The following is a 27,952-nucleotide window of genomic DNA, read 5'->3' as shown; positions in this document are numbered from 1 at the left end:
TGGCAGGGCCTTCAGCAGCCCTGAAAACATCTCAGACCACCTCCTTCCTTCCCAGGGAAAACTTCTCTCTGCATACATTCTCCTGCTCTCAAAAAGTTTCTGTGGTTATTGAAAGTGATAGATTTAATTTGCCAGTGCATTAAAAATTAACAGCGTTGGAGGAAGTTTTCGTCTTGTTATTGAATGTGGTAAATCTGTAGTTCCAGGAGCCTGGGAGGAGGAAGAGACCCCAAAGGAAAATCAGGTTTGCTGTTTAGTGAATTGGAAATTATTTATATCTGTAGACAAAAAAAAAAAAAAAAAACCCAAAACCAAAAAAACAAAAAACCCACAGTGGGCACAAAACCCAAGCAGGATATAGGCAATCCTCTCATTAATACATAACTGTTTGTGAATACACATATACATCAAAACAGCTTAAATAATTGAACTGGCTGACACCTTTCTTTTTAAAAGTGATGGTTTGGGGGGAAATGAGACTTTTCCAGATGAGGGAACAAGGGTAAGAAAAAACAGAGTCATGGGACACCCGGTGTTTAAAACCAACATCAATTCTCAGGTCATCAGCGTAGTTCTAGAATTTATGCAAAAACCTGAAGTCAATTTCTTATTATTTTTCAGCTGAAACTGCTGCCATGCTACCTCTGTCCATGACTTCTCATGTTGGTCCTAAGCCCTAAGATGGATTGAACATGTGGATCTAGAAATGAAATATGGGTTTTGCGTGAATTTAGCGATTTTTTTGACCTCCTTCTCTGCAGGTCAAGTTATTCCCCATTCCTCCTCTGAACAGTTTTGCATTCACTCATGGCTCTCCCAGGGCCCAGGCTAACCGAGGAAGGAAGCCGGCTCAGGTGGAGGGTATTATTTTGCATATATTGTCTACATAAGCACCACATTATGGACAGAAATTATCTTTACTTTCCAACTTTGCATAATAAAATAAGCCATAAAATTAATACCATATAGAAAATAGTGCTTGCCAGGCAAAGAAATGTACATTGCTTTCTAGAAATCCAGGGACATTACGCTGCCTGTGCCTGCATGAATAATACATGGCTTAATTCAGAAAAACACCGTTTCATTATTTAAAAATGAATAAATTACAGACTTAGAATGATGGCTAAATTTCCTGAATCTTACTTTCGTCCCATGTTCTAATTCAAAAAATGAACTGGAAAATGGCATTTCATCCGCACAAATAAAGCAAGTGTGCTTCCTTAGGAAGTATTTCTGACTTTACACTTCCACAAAATGAAGAACGCTGTGTCTCATTTCTTCTCTTGCTCACTTTAGTGCTAGAATTAAGACATCTAAGATCTTCAATTTGTACACTTGACAATGGTGAGCCTATCCTGAGCTGTCCTGAGAGTCTGTGATGCAGTCTAACAAGAAAGGTACCCAGAGGTCCCATGGGTTAGCCTTACTGCTCGGGAATAAATAAAAATAACATATTTCTCATATAGGGTGCCACAGTAAATTTCCTTGAACTGACACTGGCCTCCTTTGAAGACCTGTTAAAAATCCAGTCTCATTTGGGGACTGAGGAAACAAGGTATGGAAGAGAGAGAGAGAGAATTGCACCAGTAATAAGAAATTAATTTGGAATTAAAATAAGTAAAACATACCCACGCGGTACATGGAGGCTGAGCACAATGTGACAGGCAGCAGATTATTCTACCGATTTCTAATGCTGGAAATTCGGATGGCATTTACTAGCATAACCTTTCAACTCTGAGCACATCAATAGAGGCCGACAGTGGCTTGAAATATGATTCCTTGCAGATAGCATATCCTCATTCATCTGACTGGGCTGCTTGCTCTGTGCTCCACTGCACAAACAGCGTCTCCCCCACTTCTGAGAGGACACTAATAAAAAAGGCATCAATTTCCAGCTCTAGTACTACTGTGATCTCTTTATATGTTCGACATCCAACATTAAATTAAAATGCTGTTATAAATCCTACTTTCTGAATCTGGAATGAGTGTTGGGTTTTTGTCGCATGAGACTGCAGCAAATCTTGTCAGAAGCAAGGAAGCACGTCTTGTTCACTCAGAATTAATGTTGTGGATGAAAGAAGGAGGTAAAAGGGGGTTGAGGATGGTGAGCCGAGGGTGTCAGGGGCAGTGGGGACTGGAGCTTCGGGGGCCAAGCCAGGCAGGGGATTTGATGCTTTCGAGACGTGGCTAATCAGGAATTGTAATTATCGACGACAAGCTGTGTGGCAGGAAGATCGTTGATAAACACACATACGCATGTGTCCATGTATGTCAACAGAGAAATGAGGGCTAGGGGATTGTTAACTGTTCTTTCCAGGGGTGAAAATGCTTTCCAGATGTGAGTGGTACTGTGGTACACTTACTAAAGTCTCTACCCAGAGACTGCCCCCGGGAGGCAAAGGCAAAGGCTCTCAGGGACATGTCACCTGGGTTGTACGTCATGGCGACATACGTTTAAGGCTGTAAGACCAACACCGTCAATCACTGAACAGCATTGCCAATTAACACAGGTTCATGTTTCTGAGTCACAATTACAGAAGAGAGGGCATAAAAAGCCCTGTATGTAAAGTGTTAATGTCTTCCATTTTACTTCAGATGGTTCCCCAATATTAGGGAATCTTTGGACTGCGCCTGATAAAAAAAAAGATCCTTGCCATGATCACCTAAGAACTACAGGAGCTACGAGTCAGTCACGGAATCTGCAAAGATGTGCCGCCCTGGCTGGCTGCAGGCTCTGCCAGCTGTTCAGAATTATAGAGGAAATAAAGAGGTGTTGCTTGCCTATTTGGGAGGGTGGGGTGGAAGGGAAAGGGGAGAGCCAGCAGTTCAATATCTGGATCGAACAGAGGAACTTTTCCCCCCCAAGGATCCTGCCGGGAGGAACCTTGACATACACAAAGTCAGAACGTAGCCAAAGTTACCCTGGTGAGAACGATAAGGTCACCCGTGGGATTGGCGAGATTATCTCTGTCAAGCACTCGGACAGCATGCGGTCAAATGATGCATCATGCAGTCATTTTCGGGGGGGAAAAATCAATTTCTTCTCCAGGTCGCTCTTTGCTTTTCAAAGTGCCCTTGTAGGCCGTCATCAGCAAGCATTTATCAATTTAAATGCTGTAAATTGATAATGTGCCACTGTGCCTTGTACTGTTTCTGAATTATTTTGATACTTATATTTGCTCAATAGTCTCCAAACCCTCAGAGCTCCCACATTCAAAGGGGCATTTTTCTTTGTTACATGCAGAAGGGATGAACTTTTTATGACTCACACAGGAGAATGCAGACATCCTGGTGGTGGGAGGGGAGACCTGGGGGCTGCCAAAACAGGGTACTCCTGCTTGAAAGACTTAAAAGGAAGACATAGAACTGTATTTGCACACATTTAGTTAAGGAGGACCAGTTATCCCTGCACTGCGTGAATTTAGAATACGAAGTGTAACACTGCAAACTCTTGTCTCCTACCCTCATGAGCCCTGGGCTGGACTGAAATCCGTCTACTTTTCCAGTCTTTACATTCCACGCTTTAGGATGTGCTGATGCCAGACAAAAGTCACAAATTCTAAAGAAGGCTTACGTCACACACACACACACACACACACACACACACACACACACACACACACACACACATCTATATAGCTTAGAAGCATGGGAGCCCAAGGAGAGAGTTAAGCACACACTAACCCCAACTTGATTAGCATCGGGAATCAAAGCATGGGGAGAGTCTAGGCTCGCGCCTTGGAAAAAGCAAGGGAAAAGCATGGCAGTTGCTGCCTCTTTAACCTCCAGTGATTTATTGGCCCTCAGCCAAGTTATCAGGGGAATCTAATTCTTCTTTATTATTCAAATAAACCACACTTGGCACCATGGTTCCCTTTCAGAATAGCTGCACAAATAGACTGAGCTCTGTCATTTATCTGACCTTGTACTTGTGTGCTGTAGCTATAATTTTATTTGCCATTCTATACAACAAACGCAGAGGAATCTAAAATCCGGAGATGGACGACAGGATGGGGAAAGAAGGAGTTTAGGGTAATCGTATATCTGCAGATATGTTAAAAAAAGAATCGTCGATGTGTTCTCCCCTGCATCTCTTTCAGGTTTTATCCCCGTGGTCACTCTCTCCTAAGCTGTCTTACAGTCAGCCAATCTGTAACTGTTGGGAGCTTCCTCCAGACTGGCTTGCCATGGCCAGACACTGACTTGTAGGAGGGTGGCCCATGGGGAGAGAAAGGGAGTGATAGGGTCTATTGCAGGAGAGCCTTCACCTGGTGGGTGAGATGTCCAAACCCTCAAGAAGCACCCATTTCCAAATTTCTAGTTGGCTCTAGATCCCACTTCGTGGTACACAGGATTTGGTTAATGGGGCAAAAATTTGCTCACCCAGGCCAACATCTGCATCTCCTACCTTACATATAAGAAGGTGTTTCCAGAAGCTGTGAGTTCCCTTTTATCTCCTGGTCCACTGAGACCAAGGTCCTCGGCCTCGTATGCTTGTGTTTGCCATGGATAGCTCTGCTGTAAATATGAGCTCTATAGGAAGTGAGTCGGTTTGCCATAATCTTTATGCCTGCCTACAGAGAGTACTATGTGGCATTTACTTTCAGATTTCAGTCTCAGAAAAACGTCACATTCCTTGAAAAGCAGTGTTCTCTTATTGTTGATGGCTGACTGTACTTCCCTTTTTTGCTTTGATTGCCAGGAAGCACACAGTTGAAACTAAAGCTTTATTAAACCACTTCCATGGGACATTTAAAGCATCTATTTGTGGTTTTCTATTCTTGCAGAATTATCCAGTTTTATTTATATTTTTTCCTTATTCTATTTTGCCATTATTTTTATTGTATACATTTATCTTAAACCTTTTTTTTTTTTTTTTTGGAAAAAGATAGAGCCAACACATAAATATTTCCCCAAGCTTTAAGTCTGATATCAACTAGAAATGCTTTCTGTTTACCATGTGACGGCTTTTTTGGATTCTTTGGTGAGAATGCTCCTTCTGTTTTGGAAGCAACTTCATAGAAGTTGGCTCCACAGCATTGCTACATATTCAGCATTGGGGAAGCCATTCTGTTTTCTTTCTTCATTTTCAGCCCTGCCAATTCCATTATGGCAGGGAGCAGAGCTGTCTCTACCAGCTCCAGATGCACTGCCAGGCACACAGTACTCAATCTCTATGTAAACCAAAATGAGCATTGCTAGGTGGGGCCCTCCTTCAGGGGAGGTTCCTGGGAACTGGCAGTCACTGTGACTCACGAAAGTAAACCACACCTTGGATGCTAAGCATTATCTATCCTCTCTCTCTCTCCCTCTCTCTCTCTCTCTCTCTCTCTCTCTCTCTCTCTCTCTCTCCTATGTATCATCTGTCTGTCTATCATCTATCAATCTATATCTATCATCTCTGTCTATCATCTATCAATTTATCAATATCTATCTATCTATCTATCTATCTATCTATCTATCTATCTATCTACCTACCTACTTACCTATGTACTTAACTACCTATCTATCTGGTAAGGCCAAGGGGCAGTCCGTCCCCCCCCCACCCCCCGCCCCCACTGCTCAGGTCAGTTTCATCATCACAAAGCTAGAAGAATACTTCATATAGAGTGGTCAACATGCCCAAGGCTCAGATACTAGGTAATCGAGAAGGAAGCCTGCTTTGCTGTCTGTACCCAGGCTGTCCCACAGTGATCAGTGGAAGTCCCTCTCTTTATCTTTCTCATGTGCAAAAAGAGACCCTTAATTCTCTTCTAAGCTCAAGCCATTGTAAGGCCACCACACGGTGAGGAGGCAGGAATATCATGTGATTAGAAATGCAGGTGCAACCATGTTGTTCTCACAGACACTGCCATGCTCACATGCCCACAGCCATTTCCCTAAGGAAGTCTTTGTGATAGAGTCACACACTCTCTAGCAAATCTATATGGAAAGGAAGGATGCTTTCTCCTTGTCTAGACTTTCATAGATTAACTACCTTGGCCACGAACATTTGGTTGCAGCTAATGTTTGTGTACAAGTGTGTGGGCATCTGTGGAGTATGTGGGTTGGAAGAACAAATGCTTATAGCATGTTTTCTTTGGATGCCACCCTTGAGTACCCTGCACCTCAATTCTGCAAGAGGGAACTAAAGACATCTGGGAAGGGTTATGGCTTAGGGACCTTGATGATCCTGTTCCAATGCAGAACCTCAGCTGCCTTGAGAAATTTCCCAGAGTTCAGCAGAGGTCTCTCTGGTGCAGTTTATAAATTTAAAACACGTGCAATGTTATTTTGACGTCAACCAAGAATTTTCCTTAGACTCCTGTTCTACACCCATCTAAGCTGATATGGGCAAAAATCCCCCCTTTTCTCCTTTATACTCTCATCTATGTAGTTACGTATCACTTCATCACACTCATCTCTGGGAGCCTCTTCCTGGCCATGCCTGCTGCTGCCCACACGGCAGCACCCACAGGAGATGGCCAGGCATGTCACAGCTTGGGTCTGCCTCCGGAAGTCTGCCTGCTGACTCCTGGTGCCCACCCGCACCGCCATCACAGGAAGGGGAGTGGCTGGCCCTGGGGCAGGTGCCAGACCCTGGGTCATTTTTACATGGCCGACTTAGAAAGCACCATTATTGGTTTCCGATGTTAAGAAGAAGAAGAAAAAAAAAGTGTCTTCAGTGATGTAGCCGAGATGCAGAGAAAGAACGGGGAACCAGCAGAGGGTTAAAGCCAAATTTCCCTTGAACAGATGATATTTCAGATGGCCACACTATTCCAGACGCATCAATTTCCTTGAAAATCCAATCCATATATGTGCATATGCTGTGCTGGCAGGGGGACTGCCTGAAATGGCCAAAACCCAAGAGCTAATATTCTTTTGGCCAGAATAATGCAATTATTATTTTCCTAGCTATCAGTCTACGCATACAGAGCCATCTGTTATACAAAGCAAACATACACATCTCAATTACAGAAAATGCAGTTGCCTTGACAGAATTTGGACTCCACCACTAACCAGGACTGTAAAATGTGTTTGCAGCTAGTATATAATGGAGGCTTTTCAGGGGTTCCCTAATTAGCATTTACCTGCTTAAACTAATTATTCATCCTTCTTCTTTACTGGCTTCCTCAACGCTGCAGGATGCTCCACATAAAACATGAGTGTGGCATCAGGGAAGCACAACTGTGGGTTCCCAGCCCTACCTGGTGTTAACAACACAGGGGTACACCCTATTTGGAACTGGAGATTTCCAGACGGGAGTAAGATGAGGCTTAAAACCTATCAGAGGCTGTAACAAAAGAGAGATTTCAGGGAGATACAAGAGAATGCACACCGAGTTAACACCAGTCCTCCCCATGCCCTGATTTGCGAGAGTCCACAAGAAATTGCTGTGCATACTACAGTCAAGAGCGCACATGTTCTCCAAGGAAGGCCTGATGATTGCATCCCCCATTTGGAATCTCAACAGCAAATAATCAAATTTGGCAGGGTTTCTGCTCCTTCCCCAGCCCCTCCTCAAACAGCAAATCTCTCTATTATTTCCCAATGTCGTCCTTGATTTAGCTGTCTCCCAGTAAACCCGCTAACAGCCAGAAGGTTCCAGCCAAGCTGGATGTGTCCTTTGAGCGGTGCCAACCTTCAGAAGCTCTGAGTCTGGGTGGGACCTGCCTATGAGACGCTTATCTCCATCGTTAGCCTGGAGGCAGCTGAGGGAGAGGTAGCTTCTCCAGCTCCCCAGAGCATCACACACATACAAAACCTTCCCGCAGAGGCTGCATATCCCTTTCCCAGTTACCACATGAAAAGGGTCAGACTCAGCCAATCACCTGTACCAGAACCAATACCCAGATGTTGGGTGCTTTCGTGGCACAAACATCTGGATAATTAGCTGAATGGAAGACCTTATTTCAGGATAGGCTGGCAATCTGTAGGCTCAGCCTGAGTCTCGGAATGCAGTAGAACTGAAGTGTTTGTGTTTTTAGAGAAAAAAAATCAAGGATTCTGTCCCTTGCCCTACAAGCCTCTGCATTCTCTCTTTTTTTACCCCCTGACAAACACATGTGAGCAATTAAATAGCAAAGCATGAAAGGCGGCTTTATTTTATGAAATTGTCTTCCAGTATCAGGCAGATTTGCCAAGGCAGAGTACTCTTTCCTGGCAGGAACCCTCCCTGCAACACATTTTAATGGTGTCTTTCAGCATTTCTTGACTCCAAATGACTCCTGCCATTGTGTCAGCTCCCAGGATAGCGCGGGGCATTTCATAAACATCCAGTAATAGGACACAAGGGAAGCACTATTAGTGTGTCCCTCTCCTACCGGGCACTGGGGTTTCAAAGTTCAAAACAACCACGGAGGAAACTTCATTTGTTCTCAATAAATTAATAATGATCCTGGGGGGGGGGCGGTGGAGAGGGGAACTCAAGTTTCCGAGCACAAGTTTATTCTGAAAGCCCAACACAGACAGGCTTCTCTGACTTAGAAGAGTCAGGTAGAAGCCCTGAAAGAATAAATTAGATAATGCATACTAAACAGATGATCGCTCGGAGAAGGAAAAAAACAGTGGACAGAGGGAGCCTTCACACTCAGCACCAAGAATCTAAATTGTTCAACTTACTTGTGAGAGGCCTAGGTAGATAGAGACTGTTTCGGAAATGTACAGAAATTTTCCTTCTTGATTTAGTGCAAATACGAAGCCATCCAGAGACTGCAAGGAAAAAAAAATACAAGTATGTTAATACATATGCCCAGAGATACTTAATCATAAAGCAACAAAGGGAATTGAAGCCATTTTTTCATGTGTAATAAAAGCCATAAGTTCGTTTACATTGCCTTGTGTGAATGAATGAGCTAAAGACTGCAAGATCCTGTCTATTTCAGAAAGTTCTTTCTGCCTTTGTCATTTGGACCAAAATGCATTACATTCATGTATAAAGTGAGGTCATGTTGATGGCATGAGACATTGCCTTTATTTTGGGGGGGATTCAGTGGCAGATGCCAAAAGATCTCCAAGCTCCTCTGCTAAAGGATGGAAACTAATGAAATGAAAAGGGGAAAGGCTTCTACATCATCACTTGATTGATATGAATATTAATAATTCATTAATTAATAAAGGATGCTCTCCGCACACTGGGCACCTACCATGGTAAAGAAAATAGGAAGAGTTGGTGTATTATGGGGGAGTGTGTAAGGGCTCATATACCACAATTCGTCTTGCACTGGGACAGAGTGAGTTTCTACTCTACCCCTGGGAACCAAAAGGAGAGACTAACAAAAGCTGGAGAGAATAAAAGTTGTTAAGAGTGCCATCTGTCCCCCAGAAGCCAGGCTAACTGTCCTAGACAAGGGCTGCAGTTCTTGTTCGGTTTGACCAATGACGGACACCACCCTGGGATCCAACTACAAACTCAGCTCAAATTAAGAATGGTCTGTTTCAAGCTCTTGTTGTCAAAGGCATTTCGTCCCCTCTGCCATCCTCACAGCTTTTGATTTGTGTTAACTCAGCTTTACCAGGATGGGCTGCAGAAGTCGGCACAGGCAAAGAAAGTCTAAGTCTCAGGGATCTTCACGGAGGCTGCAATTTTGCAAATTCAGTAACCTATGTCTGGAACAAGGTACATGGAGACACTCATGACATACTTTTATAAATACAGAACACTGGGAGGAAGTCATAAAAGTAGAACTATGCATTCTTGCAAATCCCAGCAATAAAGTTGGGTCTGCTTGAATACTGGGGGAAATGCCATTTGTGTCTTCATAGTCTGTGGTTTAAATGTGTCGCCCCCAAGGATCATGAGACAGAAACTTATTTTCCAGCATGACCACAGGGGGTGGGATCTTTGGTGTGCTGAGGGCAAGAGAGTGTTGTCCTGATGAAGTCGCTGATGCTGCCCTTGCTGGCATGGGCCAGTCATCCCAGGAGCAGCCTCCTCTGGAGTTGAGTCTGGCCTTCTTTCCCTGCCTCGTCTCTCCACTGCTCTCTGGCCTCTGTCTTCTGCCACTCGGTGATGCCTCATGAAGGCCTTGACCAGATGCAAGCCCCTTGACCCTGGGGTTTCCCACCTCCAACAATGTGAGAAATATCTAGTCTCTGATATTCTGTCCAAGCAGCACAGAATAGGTTAAGATAAATAATTGTTTTATATGGGAATACATGTATACACATTTACATGTCAGCATGAAAGGTAGATTTCCATGTTTTCTGACCCAGTTTAAACACGTTCCCACACTGCACAGGGACTGTGGGCCCCCCAAAGTCTGCTCTCAAATTTAGTGAGTTCTGAACACAACTCAAAGGGCACATTGCATTGTTTTACAAAAAGCAGATTATACAATGGGCAGATCAACACACGGCGATGTTAAACAGCTCACACTGATTCAATAGCATGCAGCGAGAAGTCTGCGTGTACCATCCTTTAATTTCCTCAAAAGCCTTATGAAGCAACTATATCATCTCCACTCTCTACACGCCGACACTAACCAACTTAGCAAAGTTAGGCAACAAGCCCGGCATGCTCTGGAGGGTTGGATCCGACAGGTCAGTGCTTTTCACGGAAATACTCTTTACATGGTATGTGTAGATGAATGAAAAGCTAACTGGTCGGAGTGTTTCTGAAGCTATTTCCTTGGAGCTTATGACTTTTTAAATGGTTGTCAACGAACTGGTGAGATGACGGAATCGGATCGTTAGAGGCCGAAGACAATGGGGGTGTGGCCCGACAGGGGAGTTCCCGAGGTGCCTCTACACCTGCTACCGGGGCATCTTTGCTCTGCTGATTTCCCCCAAATCAGCTGGGAAACAAAATATTGCTAAGGGATGCAGGCTTCTCGCCATTGACAAAATGACAGACGTCCCTGGTCAGGCCCGACCTTCTGGGGGCAGAGTGCTAACGCTGTCCCGATACCCTGCGCACTGGTACCAGGCAGGCCTGCCTAAGCACAGGAAGCTGGGACTACAGGGAGAATATGGCTTCCTCCCTCAAGCAAGGGAAGGATTTTGCTTCTCCACATCTTCACCTCACATCGTCTGACTCTGGTAGATGAGGATCCCTCCCTTCAGCCTTTCCCCTGGGAAAGGGGCTTTGCTGGACTTCCCGTTCAACCCAAGCAGCCAGGACCGGACGTACAGAGAGAGCCGTGAAGGCCATCTTTTCAAAACCAAAGTGTGTCTCAGCAAAAAGTGAGGTGGAGACATCACAGGAGAACAAGGTGGCAGTCCGAAGGTTCCTGGGGAGCAAGGGACAGGTGGAGCTGGCCTGAAGATAATCCCCTGTAAGGGAAACCCTCATTTCACAGGTATAGAAACTGAGGCATGTAGAGGCTTTCTGTCTGGAGAAGGTTAGATAGGCAACTAGCTGTGGCGTTAGGATGAAGTCTTTTTTGTGCTGCCCTGACTTTAGAGGGTCTACAACCGCCAGCTTACTACCAGGCTGAATTTCTCAACAGTGGGCAGTGTCTTATTTACCTTCCTCTAACCAGAAATGGGCAGGCACTCCATCCAGACTTACAGAGCCCAGCTCTACCCCCGGGTTCAGTGTTCTTCCCTTTATGTCATACATTTCAGGTGACTAAGAGGGATGGGCATTACTCTTCCCAAGAGTCCTGTTTAGGGGGTTATTAGAGTATTTGAACATTTGGATGCCTCAGATTTATATCATCTGTGTATGTCCCGATTCTCAGAATACCATGGTCAGAGAAGATCCCCCACCCCTCCCTTCCTTCCTCCCTCCCTCCCTCCCTCCCTCCCTCCCTCCCTCCCTCCTCCTGTCCCTTCCTTCCTGACTTTTTGTTTTTTGTTAAAGATTGAGTCTGTCTCAGGTTCCCAGACTTATTTTGTAGCCTACAATGGCTTCAAACTATCAGTCACCCTCCTGCCTCAGCCTTCTCAGTACTTGGATTTTCGGGATGTTGCAACATCCAGCTCTGAGCGGATTTTTTTTTTTTTTTGAGTCTTCCTTGAGAACCTAGTGCCTTCCTGAAGAGATGTCAAGGCCACATCCACACAGCCCTCCCTTTCCCATTAAAGAAGTATGTCTTACTACACTAGTTCCCACCTATCCGCTTACTACAGAGCAAGAGGCGACGTGGGTACCACAGGGCAGCTGACTATGAAGTAGTCCCTCCCCATCTAATACCTGGCCAGTTCTCTATGGCAAAAAGGAAGCTCTGACAGATCTCTGGACTTTCAGATAAGGTAGAAATGAGTCCATGTCTACATGGCACAAAGACAGCCAGTCAGCTTGGTTAAAAATAACAATCTGGCACTGGAGATGGCTCATGGGGTGAGACATGAAGACCACAGTTCAGATCCCCGGGACCCACGTGAAAGCCAGGCAGGTGTGGGTGCCCATCTGTGTTCTCAGAATAGGAGGCAGAAAGGGGATTCCTAGCACAAGCTGGCTGGATTATTGAGAACTGGCAAGCCCTGCGTTCATGTAAGAGAAGCCGCTTCCACGTGTAAGATGGAGAGCTATTGAGGAAAACACCAAAGTCAACGTCGAGGCTCCACATGCATTCATACATGCACATGTGACCCATACACAGACATGTTGTCCATACACAGATGAGCATCCACACACACAAACACACATACCCACAAACATATACATCACACACACGTACAGATGACAAAAAATAGCATCCTGCTTAGAGACAGGGAAAAGTTTTAAAAACCCGGTGAAGTAACCACATCTCTGTGTTATGTTAATCATTCTGGTCAACTCTACCCACAGTCTGAGATACACCACCATCACTCAGGCTCGGCTACCTTTGAGTACTGAACAGGAAGTGAACTGGGTGAAAAGCAGCCTGCCAAACTATACACAAAGCTCTTCCCTTCTGCCCCCTCCTCCACTATGGCCCGCTGTTTAAATCAGTTTGAAGAGTAGCATCGATATTAGTTTAAATTTAATGTCCCAATTTAAAAAGGTTGGGTGGAGGAAGGAGACACTGAATCAGTAGTTTTGGAAATCAAATGTGATGAATCTGAACGTTCTGTGGATTTTTTTTTTTTTTTTTTTTTTTTTTTTTTTTAAGATTTTGAATTGAGGGAACTGTTATACACCATGCTGTTGAATCACTACAGGCTACTTTCTAAAATAATTTTTTAAAAAAACCAAAAAACTGCCCACTGTTTTCAACAGGCGCCAATTAAGATTTCGGGGTCAAAGGGTTAATTACATCTTCTTACCCACTATGTAGAATTTTCTGATTATTAACTAAGGTTGGATTAAGATGAAAAAGGACCCACACAATGTTGACACTCATCCTTCCTCCTCAGAAGATCTGCCGCAAAGCCAAGCTGAAATCTAGCTGCTTTCCTTAAGGCAGACAGAGAACAAAACCTTAGGCGCAACAGTAAAAATGGCATTTTAGAGATATGCAAGTACCTGATTTATCAAGACAGTTTTCTTATTACTGAAAACAGTTCCTGGCCATGCACACGAGGCTGATAGGAGACTCCTTTGTCACAGCCCAGTGAGGCAATGAGGCAGACAACCAGGAGTGAGGCGCGCACACCAGAGTCAGAGGCTACACTGTCTTGGAATAATAGTGCCTGTAATTATAATTTAGATCCCCTGACATCACTCAGTGCAGACAGTGTATGGCACTGTTTCTTAACCCCCCAAACTGGATGCGCCTCACAGTGTTTATTAAGTGCTGAGGTTAGTTTTTACAGAGTAGGGAACTAACTGCAGCTTCCTGACGGAGGGGTACTAATGTTTAATGCATTGTGCTAAATGGATTTATATTTGTCAGAGTCTTGTCTCTGCTTTCCTTCTGAGGCACATTCCACCACAGCCCGATTTCTCCGAGTGAAATCTTACTAGGATAGCATCACAGGGACAATTCACATGTCTATTACCACCGTGAAATTAGTGCTTCCTTTTTCCACATTCTAGTGCTGAAGGGAAAAAAATCCACCCTGCACTCTTTCTACAACCCGACTCCAGTTAGAGAAGAGCTCCCAGTAAGTCAGGGTATTTTAATGACAGATTATTTTTAAAGTAAACCTTCACCATCTGTTCTGCCCCCTCATTATGAATGCAAAAAGAACATATTTCACAATTACATCAGTAAAAAAAAAAAAAGTGAGCTCCCCGTGATTTAAATGCACACACGTGTCCCCTGTCCCATGTGCCAGGCATCTGTGATGCTCTTCTGATTCCTGCTCAGACTGGAAACAAAGTACCCACGTGCAACATGCAACATGGTCCCTGCTGGCTGAAATGTTCCCTCCAAGTCCAACTTTTCCATTCTTCTGACATTATTTGGGTTACACCAGGGAACAACATGACTTCTTTGACTCCCATGCTTTCTAGACTCCAGGAGGAGTTTTATGAATGCGGCCAGTGGCTTTGCTGGAGATAGGCAGGTCTTCATGGCAGATGGACTAGAACTGAACAATAGGCTGGTATCAGGGATTAGCAGCAGGTCTGCTCTTACACTGTAGGGAAAGTGATTTGGAGGGTGAGGCCCCGGGTTCTAATATCCATCTTTTTACTCTGTTTTGGCAACATTTAAAAGAGTCAGAGAGAAAAAAAAATTCTTAGGGTTTTTGGCTGCTTTGGGATACAATCACACTTTGATAAAAATGCCGGAAAATGCCACACGGCCCGTGGGTGTTCTGGGGGGTAATGTTGAAGGCTCCCACATATGCATAGGCTCCCAACTTCAGAGAGCCTGGACAGGGCCCAAAGTACCCGCAGGTAACTGTTTACAGGGAAGAAGGAAGCCCCCAGTTGGACCCTGACCTTCAACAATACAGCTCTGTGCACAAATAAAAGCTGCATTCATGGGAATCTCACTCAAGAATAGTTTCTGGGAAAGGAAAGAGCATCCCGAATGCCTCAGCTCCCCTTTCCCACTGAAGCAATGGTATGTGCATTGCTATGTGCCCCAAAGCCACGTCTCCCCAATCACAGCATGAAACTGAGTTAATTGGGTCAAATTGGACTTGACGCTGCAAATGAATCCTGTGACAACAAACCATGAGACCTTAAAACACCTCTCCTGCACCATTCGAATCTCAGCTTTTCAGATGAGATAACACAGAGACTCTTCCCTCCTTGAGGAGCGGGATCAGCACAAAAGGGAAGATGGGCTGGAGCAACGCTAAGACACAAAAAGAGCACAGATCTGGTTTCTGAGCAAGGGGACTGGGTTTTGCTTGAGTTCATTCAAATTCCCCTTCGTGGGAGCCGTGTATCGAAGAGCTCATCTGTTTCCTCTGGGGTGTGAGTTCAAGCCTGACACCCAGGCCTGAAAGAGGTGGACGTCTTCGTCATCACATAACCAAATGGACCACAGGCCTGGGTATGCTGTCAGTGTGTGGCATTTGAGGGGGTTGAGCCTATCTCTCAGCCCCCAGGAACGGTGTGTGAACCCCACACTGTGGCCTGTCCTCAGGAACTAGGGATCCCCCTGGGGCATGCTCCACAATGTGCATCACAGAGGATTACGATGTTACTGCACAAATATTCACCGGTCCCTCACCATGCCTCCTTGTTGCTCATGTGATGTGTTAATTAACGCAAAGATAACCCCTTGGAGTGCAGGGCCTGAATCCTCCTTGTGCATCACTCTCCAGGAATTCAGAGCTCTCTCTCAAGTTAAGGGAAAAACCTTCCCTTGGCAGAAATAAAATGATAGTACATTACTCTGGTCCTGAAAGACCCAAAAATGTCAATGATCTGCTTTGCCAAAACACATGGCACTTGGTCACACATAGAGTGCCAGGTGTCTTTCAAGTTGTTGGCATTGAAAAGCAACAGAAACACAAATACCAAATGTTATTTGGCATCCTGTAGATTCCTAGAAAGAATTTTAGATGTGCATTATTAATATTATATACACACATACAATAAATGATGACTAACACATATGTGTTACATTTGCTATTAGAGTATATGATGTGGTGAGTGATACTCAGCCCACTCAATATTGACTATGGAAAAATGTTAGGCCAGTTACATCGCCCTGTTTATCCACCCCTTCAGGATCACCTGTTGCCTACATGTCTTACAGCAGGCCCATACAGCCTAGGTTTCCCAAAGGCTCAACTCAAAAGTCATCTCTGGGATTCGGGACTGGGAAAATGAGTAAAACTTAAAATTAACTCTGCAAAACAAAAAGCCCCAAGGCCAAGGGCAGCTTCCAGTTTAAAATACCCCGAATCCACAGGGGAACCCAAGAGCTGCCACTCAGCTCCACATCTCTACATGGCTTCCATTGGGAAAAGGCATGCCTGGTTACAAATCTTTTAAATGTGCAGTCGAAACACACAAGATTTGGGGGGATATCAGCACCTTGCAAGAAGAGCCCATTGGTGAGCTGTGGTTAGGAAACTCTGTAGTTAATAAAGACTCACCAGGAGACATCATCTCCCAAAGGAGAGCTGCAATAAGATGTGGTGACACACAGTTTGGCTGGAGCATGGACCCAGATTTCCTGTCCCAGGGTTTCACATTCAGACTTAGGGGTTTGCTTTAATTCTCCTCTCTGGGAATATCTACGTCATTTTATATGGAAGATAAGATACACTTCACAGAAATATAGTGTATAGTGGTGTTCACCTGAAAGTACTGGCTGGTGTCAGGTGGGCCACACAGATGTTCCTGCTATGGCTCATCATGATATGAATCTGTACACCAGGAAGAGGATGACTTTAAAAGTCAGGCTTTTAAGAGAAAATAATAAATGCTTGTACATGTATTCCTTGAGGTAAGAAGTTTGTGTCAGGAGTAGTAACAATGATTAAAGAACCCTGTAAGGAATACAGCATCTTAAAGACCATTTAGAAACCTCGGATATTAATCTGCTGCGTTCACATGAGTTTCATTTCTAGGAACATTGTATTTGTATCTCTAGGGAAAAGGCATTAAAAAATTTGCACCGAAAGAAACTTGATTGTTACAAATGTAGTTTCAAAGCTCGTTGGGGCTAATGCCTCTGCCATGGCAGCCTCCCATGTTCATTTCAGGAAACCATTACAGCGGAGCTCTCTGCTATCTATTTTACAAATCACTCCACTAATTAATAATTAATTTTTAGTAGGCCCACATAAGGCCATAAATATGATGGACCAATAATAGAAACTAGCGCTTAGTTCTTGAAATCAACAAAGCTCCAAATGGTGTCCGAAATCACCCATGAGTACTTGCAGCTCTTCTGGGCCCCACATCCTATAATACTGCAATCTTTATGTTTTCTTTCTGTGCATTCTGAATGCTTAGAGGCTGGGTTGCTTCACTGCACTAGCTCCAGAATTGAGCTCCGTGTGAAGCAGAGACACACATTTATGGGAAAATCAATTATTCTGATGGAATTGGGGCCTGGCCCTGAAGGAGCTCAGGATAAACAACTTGGTTGCCCACTTGCTTTGGCTCTCTGCTGCCTGGCTGACCCTGCTTTCATTTCACAGCCAGCGGCTGAGTCTAGGTCAACAGGACAGCCTCAGCTGCTTGTTCTGAGACTGCTGTCCCCGCCAGGGCTTTGAGGTAGGGCTTCTGCCTTTATCTCGAGTACCTAGTCACTTAACATCCATAGGGTACAATGCAGTTAGGGGATTTTCTGTTGGTCATATACCTCGCTAGACTCAGAGCATAACCACTAATGCCACACAAATTCTTCATTAGAGTGGTATCTCTAGATGGCATCCTTTGCAGAAGCACAATTTGGCCTGTGAAATTTGCTAGGACTAATTTGGCTAGGTGTGCATTTAAGGACTGTGCTTACAGCACTCAGAACCATGGAGAGCAGCTGTGTGGACCCTGCCTGCTTCTGGGGTCTACTCAGCATCAGAGTGGGAGCATGGAACCAGGATGTGGGGTGAGTGAAGGGATCAGTACAGTGGAAGAGCAAACTTGAGCACTTTCCACTAACTTCATAAAGGGGCCTGTTGTTTGTCTGCTTGTTTTATAATACCAAAAAACAAAAAAAACATTATCTCCTCTTCCTAATTCTACTCCATGGCAATTCCTCTGGAGAGTTCAATGTCACCACTGAAGGGGTCTAGCTATTTATTTTGTGAATGTCTAGGATCAAACAATGCTTTAAAGCCAAAACCTTGATGGAATTTAAAACTCTGAACCAAGTTTTTAGCTAATATATAAAAACATGAGGTTGTGTTCTAGATCCTTATCACCCTATGATATTTCACTACACGCATACACTGGGTAATACTTAAATTAAACACGTCTGTTTTTTCAAAACTCTTTCTTTTCCTTATGGTAAGAAGAGTGAAAATACATGCTTCTAGATTTAAAAATTGCACAGATGACATTATCTGCAGTCATTACACTCTACAATGGCACATCCCAACCTCTCAGTCCATCTAACTAATTATACCACATCTACTGACCATCTTTCCTCCCCTTCTTTCCCAGTCTATGGTAATCACCACTCTGGTCTGAAATTCTAAGAGATCAATGTCTTTAGATTCCACATCTGGATAAGACTGTGAGATGTTTCTCTTTTGCTGCCTGGTTTATTCACTTAACATGATGAACTCCATTTCATCCATGCTATTGTAAATGACAGGATCTCAATTTTTTTTTGAATGAATTGCATCCTTCTGTGCATGTATACCATATTTTCTTTGTCCATCCATCAATTTTACAGCTCTCGTGAATCATGTCATAATAAGTGTGGGGTTGCAGATGTCTCTAAGACATACTGATTTTGTTCCCTTTGCATATACATTGAGGGTTAGGATTGCTGGCTTACAGAGTACACCAGATCCATTTTTAAATCTTGGAGAACTCCTACACTGTTTTCCATAATGGTCACATCAATGTACATCCTGAAAAATAACATGAAAGGTTCTATTTCTTCCACACCCAGAGCATTTTTTTTTAATAGAAGCTGTTCTTACTGGAGTATGGTCATAGCTCACTTTGATTTTGACTTACATTTCTCTCATGATCAATGACACTGGTCATTTGTGTGCTATTTGGACAAATGTCTAGTTGAAGGGTGGTTGTCAAGATTTCAGTTGGGTTTATCTTTATTCCTGAGGTTTTGTTTGTTTGTTTGTTTGTTTCTTCCCTGTGTATGCCGGATCTAAACCTTTCGTCAGATGAGCACTGGACGAGCATCTTCTCTTGCTTGCTTGCTTGTCTCCATTTGGCGTGAGTGAACTCCCTCGTGTGTATTTGCTTTTACTTCCGGTGCATTCGGAATCTTGCCCCTAAATAGTCCTTCCTCATTCTAACGCCCCACAACTCTCCCCTGCCTTCCTTTTGAAATAATTTTAATGATTTTCATTAGAGAAATCCTAGGACGAAAGTTGTTACAAAGAAATGAAATGAGGCTGAGGAGAAGGCTCAGTGGACCAAGTTCTTGTGCCAGTGTGAGGACCAGAGTTCAATGTCAATGTCTATCTACATGCCAGGTGGGAATGGGGGCCACTTCTAATTCTGGTGCTTGGAAGGTCAAGGCAGGATCCCCCAAACAAGCTGGCTAATGAGACTGGCCATATAGGCAATCTCTGGATTCACCTGGGAGACTGCCTCTTTGACCAAGGCAGAGAACAGTGAAGGAAGACTTCTGACATTAACTCCATATGTGCGTGCACGCATGCACACATGTACCTGTGAGCTTACGCACGCATGTGTGCCCATGCATATGTGAGCATACACACACAGGAACAATACACGGATGCAAAATTAAAGAGAGGTCAAATATGAGCAATTGATCAGCAAAGATACGTGCAATGTCTTCCTTGAACATAAAACTGGATAAATGAAGGTGATACAAAGACAACAAAGAATGTATGCAACTCTGGAGATGATCACACACACACACACACACACACACACACACACACACACACACACACTCACACTACCCCCTTCTGACTCAATGTATCAGGCAGTGAAAAGGACAGCCACACTGTATCATTTTGAGTAGTTGGCAGACTTATCAAATAATCATTGTGATCATTATGTTTCCCTTAAGAACGATACTCTAATTTTCTTTAAAAAGTTAAAAACACAGTCTATATTGCCTCAAAGACATTTTTGTAGAGTGATGGATCCTTGGTGTCAAAGGACCCATTATCAAAGGGTCAAAACTTTCAGAAATGGGTTTGTTTTCTCAATCTTCTGATACTTGGGCACTAACTCTAGATGATCACTTCTAAGAGCTGGCAATGTCCACAGGAAAACTTCCCAGGGTGGAGGCAGGATCAAGGGCTGCTGCATGGATGCTGCCCTTCCCTCCCATCCTGGTGAGTTGGACAGAGAGTCCATCTGTTATTATTCTGCTTGCCTGAATTCTACCATGCAGCCACTGGCAGCTAACACACCCAGGACCGACCGCGTTCCTTGTCTCTGCTGCCAGCACAGGCAGAAATGCTGGGGGGGGGGGGGGCGGAATAAGTCACCATGCCTTTGTCTTGGGCTATTCGGCTGAACAGAGAGCCATATAGCTAATTTTTGCTACAGAGCATTTGGTACCAAACATATTTGAGTAATTGGTAACATGTTTGCAGTACTCAGGACCATGTGATTTCCTCAAGGCACAGGATGGCCCTAACATTGTAGAAGGGAGTCAGTATATCAATAACTTCTATCCACTCAAGTACAATGATGCCTTGATCTAAAGTAATTCCAAAAGAAATCTGCAGTTAGCTTTAGAAAACTTCAAATCAATAGGCTTAGCCCAATTCTAATGGGCACAGAAGTCCATTTACACTGTCTTTTGTCTTAATTAGCTAGATCTTTAGAACAAAAGTAATTTGAAAATGGGCACATTCTACAGTTCAACAAATCTGACGAATGGTACTCAACCTCTCAATGACTTTTAAATTTACCACAAGTGTATTTATTCTAAAGAATTTGTTGTGGCCTTAGCCATATTTCCCAAGAATTCTTGAGCCATGACAGTTGCCTTGCCAACAACAGCGAGAGGGAGGGACAGAGCATATTGATTCAGTCCCAAGTCTAGTTTGTCACTTGGCCCTCAGCCTAGGTTTTTAAGTGCTGGGCTCAGGAACTACTACTTATTTTCATTAATAGAACAGTATTTATCTTAGCTGTCTAGAGTCATAAGATGTCAAGAGGATCACATTACTCACAATGAAGAAAATATCCTCCTCCCCCAATCTCCCACACAAGGCTACAGAGCACTTTTATGGAAGTCTTTGTCATCAAAGAAGGCTACATCCCCATGATAACTGTTCCTCAGCTATCACAAAGACCCCAACTAAACCCCAATCTCTTCCACAAGTCAGTGGTCTGAAGGCGGGAAGAAAGTACAAAGTCAAGGGGAGCCATCTCTTGCAACTGAGGCATGGCTTGGGAATCTGTGGCTTCAGTACTGTTGTTATGCCCTCATTTCAGCCCCCTTTCTTTTATTTCCTTTTCTTTTTCTCCTCTTTTCATCATTCTGTCTGCAACTTTCATTCATTCTTTCAGTGACATTGGGGCTGATAGGTGCAAGGATGTCTGTACTTCACAGTGTGGACCACATTTTACAGCAGGGAGGCAAGTCTGACTATGTTCTTAGCCTGCCTCTTGGGTGTGTGATGGTTCTGAGCACTAAGAACCATCTTTTGGCTCTGCAGAACGCTTCTATGAGTCGAGATGGCTGCATCCTGGGGATGGAGTGTGAGCCTCCAATGAGATTTGCTCATTCTAACATTGACCTTTTCCAACACGTGGGATTTGTTTTATTGTCTTGCTTGGGGGCTTCTCCTTAGTATTAGGATGACCTACTTTAATTTCTATTTAAATGCTTCACAGGCTTCAGGGTGGCTGCTCCTGAAGGATTGAGCCCCTAAAGACTTAAATTGGCCTCTGAGCCTTAATGGAAGACTTTTATTCTGAAGCAAATACAAAATATATTAAGGGTTTTACAAACACAACCTTATGCTTTTATCATTTTCTGCATGCTCCTTCCACCCACTGTACTTGCCTGAGATATTTGCTCTCCCTCTCCACCAGAAGTTTACCTTCTCCTAGTCCTTTCCTGTCATGAAAGGCCTTTCATCAGCGCTGGCCAAGATGATTTTGCCTTTTACTAAACAGCACATGTGCTCTACTAGAAAGCATAATGCATTGTGTCTACAACCATCCTCCATTGCATTCGAGCTGGAGAAGCGGGCAATGGTGACCAGCCCTGCTCTGTACTGGGTCATGCAGTGAGTCCAGATGGTCGCACAGGCTCAGCAAGTCATAATGAACCCATCTCCACAGACATGGAGCCCAGGAGGCCCACCCCTTCACAGCCTTCCCAAAGGATCTTCTTCTTGCTTTGGACCCCTCAACCCAAGGAACCAAGTGATCATAATGAGCATGTGGAACAAGATGACAGGAAGCTACCATGCTAAATATTCCTGTCCCAGTTGGGTCGCTTGCAAAGCTTCTTTCTCCAAGGAACTCAGTTCCTAGCTTTGCTTAGTGAGACCGGCAGTAGAGAACTATGGAAGTGCAAAGTTAACCAGCAAATCTGAGGGTAGGGTTAGGGCTGAGATTTTCTGTTTCCCTCTGTAAACTGACTTGTCTGTTTAGCTAGACTGAGCAGCACAGTTGACAGGAAGCTACCAAGATGTCTTAAAACAACCAGTGTGTCACATTTTTACCTGGTGCTTCCCAGGTTCCTAGGGGAAAAGAAAGGCAGACCAAGTGTCACTAGGGAGGAGAAGGGTAGGGACAGACTTCTGGCTGAGTAAGGGCTAATGGAGAGGGGCACTCCTTCCAGAATCAGCCTTCTAGGAATCCCCCTCACTCCAAAGAGCGGCTTGAAAAAGGAAGAGACAGATTGGGTAGATGAGCTCCTTCTGGTGGCCGGTGCCCTTGACTGTGGGTGCTGAGAGGATCACACCTTAGTTCACCTGGGAGGGACTTGCTTCCTTTCCTTAGAAGTCCCCAATAAAAGGACATCTTGTCAGGGGTTGGAGTTGTGGATCACAGATCTGTATCACAGGGTGGCCTCTCTCAACTCCACCCTCTCATCCTCAACATGGAAGATGCAACCTTGACAAAATGTCCCCCGTCAGATTCAGGAGGGCTTCTCCTAGATCTGAGATGACAGAGGTCTGCTCAGTTCCTTGGGGGAATCTAGAGAGCCTGTGGGGCCAAAGGTAAACAAGCTTGAAGTTTGAAATGAGAATACTCTACATTTTCCCAAGAAACAGTTATTAATGGTAATTAAATTTAATGGTAATTAAAAAGAAACCATGACCTTCAGACTCACATAGACCAGAGCTGGGATTCTAACACTGTGACTTCACCAGTTTCTCATATGAAAATACAAGGCTACTCATAGAGTCTTTACGCTGCTCAGTAGTCGTTGAATGGTTCTGAGTTAACACATGTAAGAGTTTGGCAGGTGCGACTTACAGGGCACCTGACAATGACTATAACTTAATTCTGGACTCCAATTTAGGAAGTGCGTCTGTTTGGTGTGTTTTGTCTCTCATAAGGAGGAAAGTGAATGGAGAAGAATTGGTATAACTTTGAGGGCCAGCTAAACCGAGGAAGTTGCATATGATACCACAAAGAAAGGATTCCGAATTCATGGTAGAGCTAAGCCTTCAGGGCTGGGGAGACGGCTCAGTGCCTGCCTGGAGTGCCTGCTGGCATTCAGATCCTCAGAACTCAGCTAAATATTGGCTGGGTGGGGTAACCTGCTCTAATTCCAGCCTCAGAAGGCAGAGGCAGAGGATCACCAGAGTGAACTGGCTAGTGAGTAAACTGTATTGATGGAGTCGAGACTTGACTGAGAGACCCTGCCTCAAAGAGTAAGGTGGAGAGGTGACAGGGGAAGATTCCCAGTGTGTGTGTGTGTGTGTGTGTGTGTGTGTGTGTGTGTGTGTGTGTGTGTATGAAACCAATATATAATAGCCTTGGAACTCCACACATTTGCATGCACAAGTGAACAGGTATTTGCAGACACACATGCATCCACATACATGCATGTGCACCACACATACACACACAAACGGAAGGGGGGGAAAGTTGCAGCCTAGTTATTAACATTTTCCCTCAAAACTGAAAAACAGAAGTTTAGTGAACAGACGTTTTGAAAGTAGAAAAGGGCTACTCCTTAACTTTGGGGGATTGCAGAAGTTTTAAGAGACACATTAAAGGAATAGAGAGAAGCTACTTGGGTAGTACATCAATGTCAATGAGAAGATAAAAAGACAAAAGGTAGCAAAAAATTATTTTTAGCTTCATAAACACAGTCATTTAAAATGAGAACTACTGAGAGCTGGGCTAGTATCCCAGTCAGCAATGTACTTGTTGTGCAAGCATAATTTCTTTCTTTTTTAAAAAATATTTATTTATTTATTTATTATGTATACAATGTTCTGTCTGCACATATCCCCACAGGCACCAGATCTCCTTACAGATGGTTGTCAGCCACCATGTGGTTGCTAGGAATTGAACTCAGGACCTTTGGAAGAGCAAGCAGTGCTCTTAACCTCTGAGCCATCTCTCCAGCCCAATTTCTTTCTTTTTTTTTTTTTAAAAGATTTATTTATTTATGTATGAGTGCTGTACTTACACATCTGCCTGCATGACAAAAGAGGGCACCAGATCTCATTACAGATGGCTGTGAGTCACCATGTGGGTGCTGGTAACTGAACTCAGGACCTCTGGAAGAGCAGTCAGTGCTCTTAACCACTGAGTCATCTCCCCAGCCCAGCAAGCATGATAAGCATGATTTTTGAGTGTCGACTTCCCAGTTATACTGATGGGTGCTGGCACCCCCCAACACTGGGGAAGTGGGGACAGGCGATCCCTGAGACTTGCTGGTAGTCTACTTGGTGATCTCTGTGAGAGACCGCATCTCAAAGAGCAAGGTGGACAGCACCTAAGGTTGACCCATGGCCTCCAAGTGCATAAATGTGCGTGTGCACTTGCACACATATATGCACCTGTTCACCTCCACAAAAATGAGGAGACTGAACGATATACATCTGCCTACTAGATATCCATATACATTTTCTTAGGCTATTAATGTGGGATGTAGCAAAATGCTACAGATTGGGTGGTTTGAAAAAACAGAAATTTTGTTTCTACACAGGTCTGAAGATAAAATCCCAAGTCACAATGCTGGTAGGGGTCAGTCGCTTTTGAAGACGGTTCTCTGCCTGCCTTGAGGATGTCCTTCCTTGCTATGTCCTCACATGACCTGTCCTCCACGCCTATGTGTAAGTAGATTTCTCCCTCTCTTCTTTCCCTCTCTTCTGAGAAAACCTTTCCATTCCCATTGGAAAAGGACCCACCTCATGTCCACCTTTAACCTCAGTAGCCTTTTACTGTTACTTTGACTACTTCCAACAGTATCACATTGGGTATCAAAGCTTCAGCATATGAATTTGGGAGGCCATCATTCAGTCCATATTATACATGGATGATTACATATATTTGAATATGTCATAAGACTAGGCAGGATTTAATGCTCATATCTCCTGCAGCATTTACCAAGGAGGTCTTTGCTAGACCTCCAGCGGGAAGACTGAACCTGGACTCAGCTTATATGTATTCTACTTCCTATTTCCCTGCCTACACTCTCACCCTGCAGGGGAGGAAACCAATCACAGAGTTAAGTGGCAGGCAGGGCCTCCACCGTGGCCTTGCTGCATGATGAAGATGCAAGCTGGAGGGCCACTACCTATGAAGTATATAGTCCACTCTGATAGCTTGGACTGCATTCTTTCAAGTCTGGGAGTCTTGGATTCCTCTCTCTCTCTCTTTCTCCCTCCCTCCCTTGCTCCCTCCCTCCCTCCCTCCCTCCCTTACCCAATATTAAAGAGCTACAGGTTATGCTTTTGTGGATCTGTTACTGAGTGCACAGGGCAGACACTGAATGCTCAGGGTGATGCCCACAGCAGGTCCGGGACACGCAGAGGGTTGCCATCCTGTTGTACCAGGACTTCAGCTGACCTAGACAAAGTAGCAGGATTGCTGTCTGTGATGTGTGATTTAAGGCATTTTGTGACAGAACATAACCTGCTGAGTTGATTTTAATCCTCAGGTACAACCATTTACAAAGGTCAATTCCTAGGCAACTTTCCTCTGTTCAATCCACATGACATGCATGCAATGAACAATATTAGGAGAAGCACAGAAAGGCATCTGGCTATATCCCAAAGATATCAGAAGTAGACATCTAATCATCTCAGAATAGTTAAGTTGTATTTGAATAATCATTTAGACGAAAGTGTAACAGTCTGTTTAAAAGAAAAAAAAAATCTTGAAAGCATTTTGAGAAAAGACAAAAATTTTCCTGGACATTAAAATAGTAAAGATGGTAATGGATATGCTTTTAATCAGCGATGTAATTGCTTTATGCTAATTCTGTGTTGTTGCCTCTCCCCCATCTGCAAGTCAAATCGAACGAAGGTGGGCTAGAGAGGTGACTGTGTCCAAGCCTTGGGGACAGAGGGGGACAACCAGCCCTTGAGGAGGTTACTCTGAGTCAGCAAGCTTCACCTTGGCAACCCTGACCACTTGTGTGGCTCTGGCTACGTGTTCATCATCGTGGGGACAGGAAGGCATGTCTGCGAAGGTGAGCAGACAGAGCAGAACAGGTCAGGTGTGCCAGCCTTTCATCCCTATGACAACTTTGTCGGAGTCCTGAAGTCTCTCTTATGCCTCATCTCTGCTGACCTTGAGAAGAGACACGCATGCTGAAGGGGGCATGTCTTTTGCTTTGTGACTCTGAGGAAGGCTGATGCCTCCCTCAATGCCAGGTATGCACACACCCAAACGCTTGCATGCTCTTGTATGTATACACCATCACACCCTCCTCTGCATACACGGGGCAGCTCATCAACACAACCCTTTTCACTCAGTGTCCCCAAGTGGGAGCTATCAGCACCGGATTTTAGACTCAAGCTAATTTTTCCCTTTTCTTCTGCATGGTTTGAAATCTTAAATCAATTCAGTTCTGGGGAAAGAAGAACTTAGAAAGGTTCAAAAGAGAGCTTGAAAAAATTGATTTAGGCAACTTAAAAATAAAGGTTTTGGGGGAACAGTTAAGTGGGCTGGATTATTCTCCCCAGGAGCCTAGGCTGAGGTGAGTGCTCATGGCTCTTCACCACGGGTTTTGACTGTGCCTTTCTATTTCAAAAAGGGAAAATACAGTGTGGGGTGGTGGGAGGGGGCAACTCCACGCAGGACAGTGAGGACTGTTGAGAACAGAGACAGGATGCTGGGGAGGGTCTCGCTGCTCTATATTATTATTTTAAGGCGAAGTGCACACGGATGCCAAAGATGGCTGATGAACAACCCTCACTGAACTGAAGTGTGTATGGACATACATGTGAAAGAGATAGACAGAGACAGGAATGTACACACTACACAACAACAAATTGGATGGCACTATGTGTTCTGGGGGTGGTCAGGAAAAGAATCTGGGGTTTCCAGGTACAGTCCCAGCTTAGGCAGGTACACATCTGTACAGCTGGCTCCTGACTTCACCATAGCACCAAGGGGAGCTTGAGGTGAGCTCAGGTTGGGATGAAAGTCACGCTGCTTCAGGGGCAGCGTCCGGGAGGAGCTCTGCTCCTGTGCATAGGGCCTTCACACTACACTAAGGAAGGGAAAGAAAGGAATCTGCAGAGGAAGAGCATAGCAATCTGCTCCAGGGAATGGACAGACACACCATGGACAGGCTTCCTCTGCGGCACACGGAAACATATCACAGACACAGCTCAACTCTAGGAAGGTCAGCTCCGGAGACTTTTGGTCCCTCCAACAGGGACCCAATGAGGTAAAGCTTCTGGAACCGGTAGAGATGGCTCCCGTTCCTTTCTCCACAAATCTCCCAGGAATCACCACACAGATTCGTAAGTTTCTGAGAGGAGGTTCTGTTTTCTCCACTGCAGAGACAGGGGCATGTAGCCTCTGGAGGTCGTCTGCAGCATGGCCACGACCATGTGTGCGTGTTCTGAGTGTGACGCTCAGAAGTTTAAGTTGTGGGCAGTGATCAGCGATGGTTCAGATATC

General features: G+C 44.4%; 1 protein-coding gene across 8 annotated transcripts in view; it reads right to left on the bottom strand.

Annotated features, from left to right (window-relative positions):
• Npas3 (neuronal PAS domain protein 3) overlaps positions 1-27,952 on the bottom strand; it is an 850,947-nt gene that overhangs the window by 235,685 nt on the left and 587,310 nt on the right. For all 8 annotated transcript variants that reach the window (XM_028869762.2, XM_037210972.1, XM_028869765.2 and 5 more), the window contains one exon: positions 8,605-8,694. In XM_028869762.2, the coding sequence (XP_028725595.1) occupies positions 8,605-8,694 (90 nt within the window). The remainder of the gene's footprint in view (positions 1-8,604; positions 8,695-27,952) is intronic.

Source organism: Peromyscus leucopus, chromosome 14 (assembly GCF_004664715.2).
Source record: "Peromyscus leucopus breed LL Stock chromosome 14, UCI_PerLeu_2.1, whole genome shotgun sequence".
NCBI lineage: Eukaryota > Metazoa > Chordata > Mammalia > Rodentia > Cricetidae > Peromyscus > Peromyscus leucopus.
The sequence above is the reverse complement of the archived record's forward strand: the minus strand, read 5'-3'. Positions and strand labels throughout refer to the sequence as shown.